Here is a 14,716-nt window from a genome sequence, read left to right as displayed (position 1 = left end):
AGCAAAGAAAAACATAGATCACAAGTGAAAGCATGTCCAAGTTATCACATTTTAAACAAACAAGATGGCCGCCAGTCAGCCATATTTGATCAAATTGCAAATTGAATTGACATGTACATGTATCCATTTATGACATACTAAATATCAATGAAATTGATACATAAAAACAGTCATTATTCGGGCATCCTTGATCTGATTATGAAACAAAATGACATGTATAATGTATGTGCCAAATATGAATGAAAATGGTACATAAATCTTGGAAATATAGTAGTAAGGCCAAAAGTTCAGATGGCTGTCAATCAGCCATCCTTGATCAGATTTTGAAATAAATTGTCACGGACATGTATCCTAACATGTAATAAGGTATGTGCCAAATTTGAATAAAAACTGAAAAAGCATGTCCAAGATACGACATTTAAAAAAACAAACAAGATGCCTGCCAGTCGGCCATCTTTGATCCAATTGCGAAAGAAATTGTCATGGATATGTATCCTAACATGTATAATCTATGTACCAAATTTGAATGAAAACTGACAAAGCATGTCCAAAATACGACATTTTCAAAAAACAAGATGGCTGCCAGTCAGCCATTTTGAATTGAATCGCTAAACCACTGCATGCGCATATGTCCCACATAAAGTACTAGGCACATGCAAAGAATGAACAGAATCGGTCCAAAGGATTCTGAAATATGACTCTGGACGTATATGGACGCACGAACGGACGTACGGATGGACGCACGCACGCACGGACGGACGGACGGACGGACGCACAGACATACAGACGAACGGTCAGAGGACATGTATCCTAACATGTATAATCTATGTACCAAATTTGAATAAAAACTGACAAAGCATGTCCAAAATACGACATTTTTAAAAAGAAGATGGCTGCCAGTTGCCCATTGTGAATCGAATCGCTAAACTACTGCATGTGCATATGTCCCAAATAAAGTACTAGACACATGCAAAGAATGAACGGAATCTGTCCAAAGGACTAATAATATGAATGGAAATATTCCATTGTGGGTGACAGGGTATTATTTGAGTGTTCTAGCTTTTACCCAAATTGACCTTTTCTGAGTTTAGTTCCCTCAAATGTTCAAGTCTGCCATGAGAGGGTGCTGCAAACACATTTGCAAGTATTGAACTGTTCAGTTTTTGAACGATGGGATCAATATGACGCCTATACTGATGTATGTAAATTAACTGATTCACAACTCTATCGCTTAAACTCGCCCATTTGTCAAATTTTGCACTGAACTATCTGAGTTAAATGTCTGTGTTTTGAATATTTTATTGGTGGAAATGTGGCAAAGTAAAACCTTGATTATAAACATTCAGTGTTGAATGATACGAATCATTTCTCAATATCAAGTCCAATACATTCTGATAGACTGTCTTACACCCGCTTACAGTAAAAAATCAATATACTTTTCCTATACAAAGAGCTAGGAAATTGTCAATTGACTGATTGGTAGATGAACCAACCAGAATTCTCATTAAAAGCAGATCTTCTGAAAGCTCCTATAAAACTGTCTTTGAAAATTTTACTGAAGAAAACGTAGACCAGACATGGTGAAAGTAATTTTTTACTAGATTTGTATATATACTACACATAAAAACGTCATGTAGTCTACTCATTGATTACAATCTTGTATGTGTAGCCTATATGATAAATGAACAGTAGTGTTGCTATGGTAACAATGAACAGAAGAACACATGGAGTAATCTTACAAATAATTAACCTATTAGCAATGTTGTGTGTTGGTAAGAATATCCACCTCTACTTGGGGCACAGACGGGAAACTACAGATGAACCTAACCAGACTTACCAATATAAATTTCCTCTTCTGGCATCTTGACAGATGTACAAAGATATGTATCAGTCTGCAATGCAATGTTGAAACATTAGTTTTAGTCTTCCCTCCAAAAAGAATAATTGTCAAAAAAAAACTGAGAGTTTTATTAAAAGACTGCAAAATATGATCAAAATATTTAATTTTTGTGAAAGATATACTGGTAAAATAATATAAATTATAATGAGATCTAAAAATAAAACATCTTGTTCAGTAACATTGCTTGAGTAACTGGATAGGACATGATATTAGTGGAATGCCATATTTGCACTCAATAATAAAAGGCTGGTCTCCAAGGCAACAATAGTAGCTATTGTTCTGCTTTTCAAAACAACCATTAGGCAAAGCTACTGCTGAAAGCAATATTTTTTTCATTTAATTGTATTAATAAATGCATACAATTTTAAAAATCTGTCTATAAACATTTAATTTGCAAATGTGCATATATGGCTTCCCAGCATACCTTCAAGGTCAAAGTATCTTCTATACCTCTTAAATATGTAATTCATTTGAATTGTTCAAGTAATGAACATGCACAAGACATTTAAAATAAAGTTCACCCACAAGAAAGTTAAGTTAGATACTGACTGTCAGATGCCCAACTAACTTCATCATCAGAAGTGTTCACATCAAATTTACAGCTATGCACAGCTGAGAGGTCAAATATTTTACGAGTTTATACCCCAATCAAAACTAATATATATCATGAAATGAACAAATCTGATAGAGGTCCATCCAAGTTACAAAGCCAAGTATCAAAGCAATCCAGCTAGTACCCGGTAGTTTTCAAACAGAATTTTACCAAAAATAACAAAACCATTTGCTACACAAAATTAAGAAATTAACAACCACCTATATGAAAATACTAGAGATTTTACCAATGATGATAAAATTTGCTTTGTTATTTGTGAATCACTACTTTTACTGAAAAATAAACTACCAGTATGCACCAAATCCATATACGCTGGTGGAATGGAATGTAATGGAGTAGAGTGGAGTGGCGTATACATGTAGTCTATTTTCTTGTGATTACAAAAAACATTGAGAATTTTCTAAATGTTTGTTAGCATTCAGATATTTTTTTTTGAAAAACGTAAATTTATTATTATTATCTTTAACCATTATAATTTATGTATTTTAACTGCTGATGTAGTAAATATACATTAAAATACATACATTAAAATTAAATGTTTTTTTTTTAATATTTTGTATATATAGTTGAATGACCTTACCTGTTTTGGAGAGACTTCAGGCATAAGGAAGTCAATACTGAAAATGTCAGTTTCTCTGGAGATGTCAACTCTGTGTTGTCTATCATAGTATGGTTCACATAGCATACACGTCAAACACAACACCAAAACAGTAATGATATGCACAACAGCCATTGCAAATCTTCAACCAATGTCTTCTTGGTTTTTTTAGGATTTCAGAGTCGTTCTTTCATCTTTGTTTTATTTTTCAGTTGCCTTCTTTTTTGCCAATAAAATCTTAATTTTGTAACAACCTTCTTATTTGGTAATCAATTCCTAATTTGGTATTATTCTCCTTATTTGGTAATCAATTCCTAATTTGGTATTATTCTCCTTATTTGGTAATCAATTCCTAATTTGGTATTATTCTCCTTATTTGGTAATCAATTCCTAATTTGGTATTATTCTCCTTATTTGGTAACCAATTCCTAATTTGGTATTATTCTCCTTATTTGGCAATCAACTCCTAATTTGGTATTCTCCTTATTTGGTAATCAATTCCTAATTTGGTAATGTACATGTATAAGGGATTCCCTGTAAAAAAATAAATGAGAGAAATGAGAAATCTTTGTGCATTATATTGTGTAAGGGTTGTAATAATTTTAACATAATTTTGTTGGAACCTATCATATTCAATATTGTATATCATGTTGAATAACAGTTAGTAATATTAAGGTAATAAATGTTAGCTATAAATTTGGAAGCAAATTGTTTGTAATTTTAACTATAGTCGTGTTCAGGCTACACGGAGTACGGGCTAAACTTTAAGATAATCTCATGTTTGCATATCGGCTAGATCGCATTCACAGTCACAAGAGGAAACAATGGTTAGCACAGGGTAACAAATGCCCAAACTTGTTAAGAATATACAAACCAGTCTTTTCAACTATGATTACTCAGTACAGTAACAAGGAAGGTATACATATTTAAGTTATAAAACAATACCAAAGTCATTTCGCAAATGGCATACCGAAATGAATACTAATGAACAATAGTAAATCTTCCAAATAGACATTAAATATAATGGCGTTTTAGGCCCTTAGCCCGAGCTAAGGGTTGGCGAACATTTTAATAGTTAGCCCACGCTAAGGATCTGGACCAGGTCTTAGAAGCAGACAAGATTTAACACATACTTAGCGTTTCTTAGCACTAAAATTTTGTGTTGAAATTAGAAAAAACTTTTAGATATGTCACAAACATGTTTTGGCAAGGATTATAAGTATTGGTTTGTTCAAACCAATTGTGTACAATATACTTTTCAAACTGTGTAGGGACTATGTACCTTCAACTGTGCGGGGATGCCGACAGTGTACTTTTAAAATGTATATGAGGACATTGTACTTTTTCACACTATGTGGCATCAGTGTATACACAATCTGTTTAGAATAAATGTACCTTTCATCAGCATGTAATGCAGCTATACTTTTACAAATAATTGAAAAGATATTAAGAAAGATTCATTTTACTGTGAAGTATCAATAGTTACCAATGTGAAATTTTCACTTGTTGTTTTTGAGGTAAATGGGAAAAATAAAATGTTAAAAACTGTTATTTTGAGTGAAAATAAATTGACAGTATCAAAATGAAAGTGGTCAGAGCAATAAAACAATGCAGCTGCATTAGATGAATTGCCCATATATGTCATTTGATACCCAGATTTAAACATAAATGCATTTGACCTATAACCTTTTATCAAATTCCATTCTTAGTGTATATTTCCTCTATAGCTCAGGGCTTTCTACGACTTTTCTTATAGACCTGGACTTTGTAAAGCAGATAATGAACTTTTCTATTAGCCGCAGGGATTACCGGTAATCAATATTTCCTATATATTCAAAATAAAAATTATGTAAACTGACCTGATGTTTTAAAGAAATTCAATTCAGACCATGTATTGACAATAAAACCTAGACACTTATAGATGACAGTGTGATAGAGGATTTTTTGAATTTATAACCTTATAGTATATTATTCATCTTCCAGGGCATATCGCTATGGAGATGTCTCCCATGGGGAATGTTCCATTTTCAGAGGGGCGAAAATTTACATAACATTATTTTCACATATGGCTTATTGAAATCATTTGAGACTGATTAATTATTTTACCTTTAATTGACTGGCATAAAATGTGTATACTTAAATTTATTATCTTATTACTTATATTTTTATCAATACATTTGAGATGCAAAAATTTTGAGAACAATTTGTGCACAAAAAAATTGTGAAATCAAATAACAATTAAAAAAAAACACAAATATACCGGTACTACTGGTATAGTGGAAAGTAAAACAAAAAAATTTCTACCATCTCCGTCCCCAGAGTATATAATAGTTATGCTCTAAAATAAACACAAATATAATTAGCTGACACTGTCATTTTGTAATTCTTCAGATTTCTGCTGGTTTTTATTAATAAACTGTGTGTGAATAATTTATGAGCAAATATTAAGGTGGAATGATACTCAAAAGTCAAAATAATGTCATTTTCTTATTTTCACATGTTTCATGTTTCAAGGAGAAAATTAAATAAGTAAATGGTAGGTAAGATACTGTACCCAGCTCTGAGGAAATTGCATGTTTTAATTGTCTGTTTTAATTGTCTGTTTTAATAGCCATTTTGCCACCAGACTTTCTTGTCCAAATTGTTTTGCACTTTATATATATATATATATAATAATTCATTTATATTCTTCAATATTTCTGGAAATGAACCCTAATTTTGGAGCCAACAGAGACAAAATTGAGTAATTTTTCAGTTTTTACTCTCAATCTTCTGAAGAAAAGTGCAGACTATAAACAGGACTACTTTGTGAATTTGTGATGAAAAGAGAGAACTGGTGGTGAAAAGGTTAGAGCATTTTAACATTGTCTCCTATGGCAAGAATATATCTCAAAATTCTGTCCAGAAGTATTGACAAATAGACAATAATTTCAGTTGTTTTACAAAGACAAAAGTGTTTTCATTGTGGCTTATAAAATCCACTGCTTATTTGCCTTTTTATGAATATTGTTTAACAGTTTTCGTAAACAGATTGCCAGTGAACAACAAGTAATGTTGATTAATTCTATTTTAAAAATAACAATAAATGTTGAAAAATTAACAAATATTAAATATTAACAAATATTAACAAATATTAAATATTAAATTTGGAAGAACAATGTGACTAGAAATGTGAGCTGAATATAAAGAAATACTGTTTTCAGTATGAATAAATACTAGTAGCACTTTATCGTGTGAATACATAATAATTCCTGCTGTGTTTGAAGAGATAATTAATTTGTAGTGAAATATGTTAGGTTTGATTTAAAACGATAAAACTCAATCAAAAATACATATGGGGACGCTAGCTGTCATGTTGGTAGTTCATGATGACAAAATTCACATTTCCATTGTTATATGGACAGAATAATAGTTGGTATATATCTGGACATAAGTGTGTGTGTGACATGGTGAAAAAAGCTAAGATGAAGCATTCCCTCTGACTGTATATATGAATAACTCGTGTAAAGAAATGTCATTATCAGTTGCTTGTTACATATAGCAGAGAATATTCCTAGCGCAACACATATTCCATGTAAAAACTTCAGTGTGCAAAATAATATTTACAAAACATGCTGTTGTATTTATTTATTTGTCACACTTGCAAAGTCATTTGGAATTGATTAATGACATTAAAGAACTTGCATTTTTATTACTAAAAAATATCTTATTTTCACTTGGAATTATTTTCTGTTATTTTCGCTGAAGGAATGATTCAGTGAAAATAAAATCCAGCGATATTTTTGCTGAAGGAATAATTCAGTAAAAATAAACTCCAGCAAGTATAACCTTTTTCGCCAAAAATCAGTGAAAATAAATTCCATACAAAACACCCAAAATGTCTTTTCAGTAAAATTAATTCCAGCTAAAATAATGTATTTTACAGTTTTATAACTCAATATAATTAAAATAAATTCGACATATACAGACTCAATCTATTCCTTGATCATGCCATGAGACAGATTAAAACTATTTAAAGTCAAAACTAATCTCTAAACCATAAATAAATCATGTTACTTGTTTGGTGCGCATGGATAGGTAGTTCTGTAGCTGCCTATATTACTAGCATTAGTTGCTAACAGTCAGCAAGTATATATTGATATTCAAATAAAAATAGCAAAGTTATCATTTTCAAGAAAAATTGGCAGCCATCTTGCATTTACAGTCAAAAGCTGGCTCTTTTACTGGGGTATATTTACATACACCATCCAGATCTTCAGCATTTATATTTAAAAAAAACAAACTAAATTTCATATCTAGGAGCTCTGTGTCATCTTCCTTTATCAATGCATGTCGGCTTATAATATAGTACTTAATATGACTTGAGATCATATTAATTGGACTCAGTTTGTGGAAGTTTTCATGGTGCAACAATTCCATGTACTGCATGTGTTGCTTTCCTGTGATAAGATGCTAGACAACACTGCAAATTATATACACTATAATCAAAACTATCATGTAAGTGTTAGTTGATCAGAAATGCAATGAGAATTACAGAATAGAAATTGTGTTTAGCGCGGCGGGGGGAGGGGGGGGGTAGAATTATGTTATAATCCGATTAAAATCATTCGGTTCAATTTTTAATATCAAACATCTAACATCATCGGCAACCAATCAGAATTTATGTTAGGTTGCTTTCTAGTAAGGCCTTCTTTAATTGGTTCACAAATCCCATTAGAGGATGTGTGTGTGTGAACAGGACTTGTATGGGTAATGTTGAGGTGAAATGTGACTCTACAGTGGTTTTTAATCAGATTGCCGAGGTTGAGGACATATCACATAATTGCATCAAATTAACATGTCACAATCTTCTTATAAACCTAGAACATAATAATGAACACATCTGGCATTTTGTCAGAATTCTCATTAAGTTTAGAGAAATCCCCGATGATGAAGAAATAAACATTTATTCATCCCAGAATGCGCATGCTCATGGTTACCATGACAACAATTTCCTCTTTGACAAATGGATGAAAAAGAACACAAATTTCACAGTGAATTAATTTTCCCAACACAACAGAATTGGCTGAAATACACATTTAGGTACATATTATATATAAACAAATCGTGGAATAATGTATAAAACATTTCAGCGTTCAAGTAAACTATATCATTTGAGTTCTAGACATGGCAAATAATAAATATTCATGTTGCACACTTCAGTTTAAAATGTGTGCATAGTATTTTTAGATTTTTTGGTGAATTTTAGTGTAATAAGAGATTAATTTACATGCCAAATCAGTTTTTTGGTTCGAACAGTATTTATTTTGAGAGGAATTTATTTTTTGACTAAAGCCTAAGAATTTGCCAATCATTGACAATATTTGAAATTGCCAAAATTACTTTGAAAGGTATCACTTGGGACACACTATTAAAAAAAAAGTATTTTATCATGTACAGATCAAATATACATGTATATCATATTAACCAACGAATGTCTAAGATGCATCAATGAATAAATGAATAAATGGCCAGACGAATGAACGGACAGACAGATGGACAGACATGGTCTAATCTATATGTGTCTCCGTTTTAAAACTTCATCCAAATGTGGACTACCAATAATAAAAGTGATACTAATATTCAGTTGAAACATTGTAGCAAAGGCATCAGAGGTGAATTATAAATTCACAGACTATTATTTGTAATAATAACTGAAATTACAGCCATACATGAGTGTTGGGAATTCTGCTTTAAACTATACTGATAGCTCAACTGCTTTGAAATAGCGCTTAACAAAGAAAGATCATTTGAAATTTTAAGCCAAAAAGTCTTTTTAAATGACATTAGTCCAGCTTAAAACGTTCAAAGATAAGGTACCTTATATATGTATTAGAATCAACTGAAAAAGATGCAATCTATTTGAAAAGCTATTAGGCTTGAAGACGACATTATCCAATTGCATAGATACATGTACTAGCATTCCTCTACTAGCATTCCTCTACTAGCATTCCTCTACTAGCATTCGCCCAATAGAAGCCTACATGTATGTATTTCCTCTACTAGCATTCCCCCAATAGAAGTCTACATGTATGTATTTCCTCTACTAGCATTCCCCCAATAGAAGCCTACATGTATGTATTTCCTCTACTAGCATTCGCCCAATAGAAGCCTACATGTATGTATTTCCTCTACTAGCATTCCCCCAATAGAAGTCTACATGTATGTATTTCCTCTACTAGCATTCCCCCAATAGAAGCCTACATGTATGTATTTCCTCTACTAGCATTCCCCCAATAGAAGCCTAGATGTATGTATTTCCTCTACTAGCATTCCCCCAATAGAATTCTACATGTATGTATTTCCTCTACTAGCATTCCCCCAATAAAAGTCTACATGTATGTATTTCCTCTACCAGCATTCCCCCAATAGAATTCTACATGTATGTATTTCCTCTACTAGCATTCCCCCAATAGAAGTCTACATGTTTGTATTTCCTCTACTAGCATTCCCCCAATAGAAGCCTACATGTATGTATTTCTTCTACTAGCATTCCCCCAATAGAAGCCTACATGTATGTATTTCCTCTACTAGCATTCCCCCAATAGAAGTCTACATGTATGTATTTCCTCTACTAGCATTCCCCCAATAGAAGCCTACATGTATGTATTTCCTCTACCAGCATTCCCCCAATAGAAGCCTACATGTATGTATTTCCTCTACTAGCATTCCCCCAATAGAATTCTACATGTATGTATTTCCTCTACTAGCATTCCCCCAATAAAAGTCTACATGTATGTATTTCCTCTACTAGCATTCCCCCAATAGAATTCTACATGTATGTATTTCCTCTACTAGCATTCCCCCAATAGAAGCCTACATGTATGTATTTCTTCTACTAGCATTCCCCCAATAGAAGCCTACATGTATGTATTTCCTCTACCAGCATTCCCCCAATAGAAGCCTACATGTATGTATTTCCTCTACTAGCATTCCCCCAATAGAAGCCTACATGTATGTATTTCCTCTACTAGCATTCCCCCAATAGAAGCCTACATGTATGTATTTCTTCTACTAGCATTCCCCCAATAGAAGCCTACATGTATGTATTTCCTCTACCAGCATTCCCCCAATAGAAGCCTACATGTATGTATTTCCTCTACTAGCATTCCCCCAATAGAATTCTACATGTATGTATTTCCTCTACTAGCATTCCCCCAATAGAAGCCTACATGTATGTATTTCTTCTACTAGCATTCCCCCAATAGAAGCCTACATGTATGTATTTCCTCTACCAGCATTCCCCCAATAGAAGCCTACATGTATGTATTTCCTCTACTAGCATTCCCCCAATAGAAGCCTACATGTATGTATTTCCTCTACTAGCATTCCCCCAATAGAAGCCTACATGTATGTATTTCTTCTACTAGCATTCCCCCAATAGAAGCCTACATGTATGTATTTCCTCTACCAGCATTCCCCCAATAGAAGCCTACATGTATGTATTTCCTCTACTAGCATTCCCCCAATAGAAGCCTACATGTTTGTATTTCCTCTACTAGCATTCCCCCAATAAAAGCCTACATGTATGTATTTCCTCTACTAGCATTCCCCCAATAGAAGCCTACATGTTTGTATTTCCTCTACTAGCATTCCCCCAATAGAAGCCTACATGTATGTATTTCCTCTACTAGCATTCCCCCAATAGAAGCCTACATGTATGTATTTCCTCTACTAGCATTCCCCCAATAGAAGTCTACATGTATGTATTTCCTCTACTAGCATTCCCCAATAGAAGCCTACATGTATGTATTTCCTCTACTAGCATTCCCCCAATAGAAGCCTACATGTTTGTATTTCCTCTACTAGCATTCCCCCAATAGAAGCCTACATGTATGTATTTCCTCTACTAGCATTCCCCCAATAGAAGCCTACATGTATGTATTTCCTCTACCAGCATTCCCCCAATAGAAGCCTACATGTATGTATTTCCTCTACTAGCATTCCCCCAATAGAAGCCTACATGTTTGTATTTCCTCTACTAGCATTCCCCCAATAAAAGCCTACATGTATGTATTTCCTCTACTAGCATTCCCCCAATAGAAGCCTACATGTTTGTATTTCCTCTACTAGCATTCCCCCAATAGAAGCCTACATGTATGTATTTCCTCTACTAGCATTCCCCCAATAGAAGCCTACATGTATGTATTTCCTCTACTAGCATTCCCCCAATAGAAGCCTACATGTATGTATTTCCTCTACTAGCATTCCCCCAATAGAAGCCTACATGTATGTATTTCCTCTACTAGCATTCCCCCAATAGAAGTCTACATGTATGTATTTCCTCTACTAGCATTCCCCCAATAGAAGCCTACATGTATGTATTTCCTCTACTAGCATTCCCCCAATAGAAGCCTACATGTATGTATTTCCTCTACTAGCATTCCCCCAATAGAAGCCTACATGTATGTATTTCCTCTACCAGCATTCCCCCAATAGAAGTCTACATGTATGTATTTCCTCTACTAGCATTCCCCCAATAGAAGTCTACATGTATGTATTTCTTCTACTAGCATTCCCCCAATAGAAGCATCTCCAATTTAAGTATGGTAGTTGCAGGTGTCAGGATCCAGGCAAATACCACAACTTATCAAGGTTGGTGACTTACCCAGGGGTCGACTGTCTTGTAAAAGGGGGTTCATGCATTGAAAATAGTTAAAAAGCACATATACATGGGTTTATTTATATTACGTTTTCTTCATTGAAACACATCATAGGATTTATGTTCGCATGGTTTCAACTCATTGCAGCGAATTAGCGAGGGGTCACTGTATATGTACTGTACTGTATTGTTAAAATTAGAAACACTCCTCCTTCTGATAAAGAAAAAGTACATATATATTTAGCTATACTTGTAATCTTGACTATACACATGAGCAAATATAGCAAGAGATGTTAAATTTTGCCAAACAACAAAAGGTATGGAGGGGGGGGGGGTTCCTCTGAGGGTTATTTCCTATGGCAAACATTGATTTTTTTAATCTTGTATTTGAAAAAATTGCTTGTTTTTTGTGTTTTCAGTTTGTAAAAAATATCCTACTTTGGGGTACAGGGATCCTCCACTTACCTCACTCAAAATCTCCACTCACTGCAAAATTATTCACGGTGAGTGGATGATTTCGTGGCGAGTGGGGTCTTTTGCAGAAATATTTTTTTTTTTTAATTCACTTGAGACAGGAATAATTGGATCTCTCTGACTGTAGCCAGTCCTACAATAAAATATCTGCATTTTTTGTCAAACTTTCCCAATTTGAGAACACCCCTGACAATAAAACCAACAATTTTATCACCAACGACACAATTTAGAAATATTTGTTTTCTTCTAGCAGAACATTTTTAAAAAAAATGTTCGCCAAGTAAAAAAAAAAATATGAAATTATCTATTTATAAGAGCCAGTAAACATAAATTAGCCAGACATCTGAGTTCGTTAGAGGTTCAATAAATAAATGAATAAATAATTAATTAAATTGAAGTGTTTACCTATAAATTACTGAATACAAAGTCAACATCATATAATATCCTGTTAATTAAATACCAGTAACACTATAATTTCCTCTGAGCGACTTAAGCCAGAGTTTTCCATGATATTTTGAGTAAGTATATACTTTCATTGTAGGGTAAACCTCTATTTTTATGTTGTTTTTTTTACCAGACATTTTTTCTAGTGTTCAGCTTTTAATAAAACCCTATGAGGCCTGGAGTAATTTTTTAATGAATAAAATACTTATGTCAATAATTTGTAACATTCTCAAGTTAAATTGCTTAATTCCCATCAAATCACTGATCTAATTGTTCATTTTAACCAAAACTTGGTTGGGTTTTTCTAATTTTAGCATGTTGTATTACTGATGTATTTAGCAGCTTCCAAATGTCAACTCTCCATTTACTAGATACTAGATTGTAGACTGTAACCTTTCCTTGAATATAGATAAGGTAATTATATCACACATCAGCTGAAGGGGACATCACACTGAATAACAAATCCTAACCCACTGCAATCACCGTTCAACCATCCAAACAGAAAACAACAAGATTTATAATCGTTCAAAATTTTATGATGTTCCAATAAAAAAAATAATATTTAATTTAAAGTAGAACGCAACTCAAAAACAAAATATTGTCATGGAATAAAAATATGAGGTCACAGTACTGGGTTCAGATAAAATCCATGTACAAAATTGAGTGAAAATAGCATAGTTTTCTGTTTTAGGGCATATTTTGACATTGTTTCCTATGAAAAGGATATATCTCAAAATATAGCTCAGTGACATATAGAGAAAAATGTGATATGTAGTGTATTATACGTATCAAAGAATTAACAATATTTTTAGAGGTCTTTTATCGAGGAAATGCGTCTATGGAAACCGCTAATATGTGACATTTTATGCATACTATTTTTCAAAAATCAGATTGACAGTGAACCAAAAAAGTCCACACAGTATTGACTAATACTAAAACAATTAATTGTAGACTGATTTTGACACTAAATTTAGTCCCTGCTATATCTGCTTAAATATGTGAAACACTCACGAGTACTATACTATCTTAAAATACATTATAGAAAAAAAATCATAGAATGAATTTTGGTATAATTGTAAAGAAAAGAGCTTTCAAAAAATGTATTTATAATACTATGTCCTGCGTGCAATGTACGTGGGTGTCTTATTTCAAAATATATTGACTTGATCTAGGATGCCACTTAAACAACACATGGAATACACCAACACTATCAGATAAATGGTAAATAATAAATCTGAAATAAATACATGTCAATTGATATTATAAAAATGACAATTCCTAAAGGTTTATTCATTAGGCACTGATACATGTTTTACGTTAATACAGACTTCCATTAATTCATTTTTTTATCAGAATATGAAAATCTATAATTACTGATCTTCTTTGACTGAATGAATGTATTTGAGAATTACCATAATTATAAAAGGGAAGAGTGATTTCATGCAGGTGTTATTCAGTTTGGCTGAATGTAAAAATGTTACACAATCATAATATCTATTAAAGAAAGTGAAATAAATGCTAGTACTCACCAAGATCTTCACTGATGAGAAATGAAAAAATAAATTCTTAATTTCATTCAAAAAACCAACTGACAGAAGCGATGCAATAAGGATCAAATGACATAAAAAAATTGGTGTGTAATATGAGACAGAATGCAGCTAAATAAGGACACCTTACAGAGTCATAGATTTCTTCAATGGCTGCTTATCTGGAGATGTGAATACATTATGTACCATGGATGACATCAATGCCCAGGGCCCCAGAACATGTATGGAATAATAAGCTAATCAATATAGATTTCAGTGATTCTTATAACGCATGATTAAAAACATCTAATTTTTTGTAATTTAAAAATACCGGTTGATTGTTTTTTTCTACATATAAAAACAGATGTGATGTTATTATATATTTATTTATTGGGAGGAGTGTGATAAATTCGACAAAATAATTGGAAAATCTAAGAGGAAGTTGCGGCTATCAATGTAATTCACTACTACCCTATAGTGATATATACAGTTTTAGAGCATACATGTTTCAAGCAGGAAT

General features: G+C 32.8%; 1 protein-coding gene across 2 annotated transcripts in view; it reads right to left on the bottom strand.

Annotated features, from left to right (window-relative positions):
* LOC102808073 (peptidyl-glycine alpha-amidating monooxygenase-like) overlaps positions 1 to 14,716 on the bottom strand; it is a 48,443-nt gene that overhangs the window by 23,142 nt on the left and 10,585 nt on the right. The window contains exons 1-3 of one of the 2 annotated variants that reach the window (XM_085507230.1): positions 14,200 to 14,349; positions 3,094 to 3,645; positions 1,838 to 1,892 (exon numbers count right to left, since the gene is read on the bottom strand). In XM_085507230.1, the coding sequence (XP_085363356.1) occupies positions 1,838 to 1,892; positions 3,094 to 3,246 (208 nt within the window). In that variant the 5' untranslated portion in view covers positions 3,247 to 3,645; positions 14,200 to 14,349. Of the gene's footprint in view, positions 1 to 1,837; positions 1,893 to 3,093; positions 3,646 to 14,199; positions 14,350 to 14,716 lie in introns of those variants that run through there. The other variant, XM_085507229.1, reaches the window with a different exon arrangement.

The sequence above is a fragment of the Saccoglossus kowalevskii genome, chromosome 13, assembly GCF_978046115.1.
Source record: "Saccoglossus kowalevskii chromosome 13, keSacKowa6.1, whole genome shotgun sequence".
Lineage (NCBI taxonomy): Eukaryota > Metazoa > Hemichordata > Enteropneusta > Harrimaniidae > Saccoglossus > Saccoglossus kowalevskii.
Note: the sequence above shows the minus strand (reverse complement) of the source record. Positions and strands in the feature narration are given on the sequence as shown.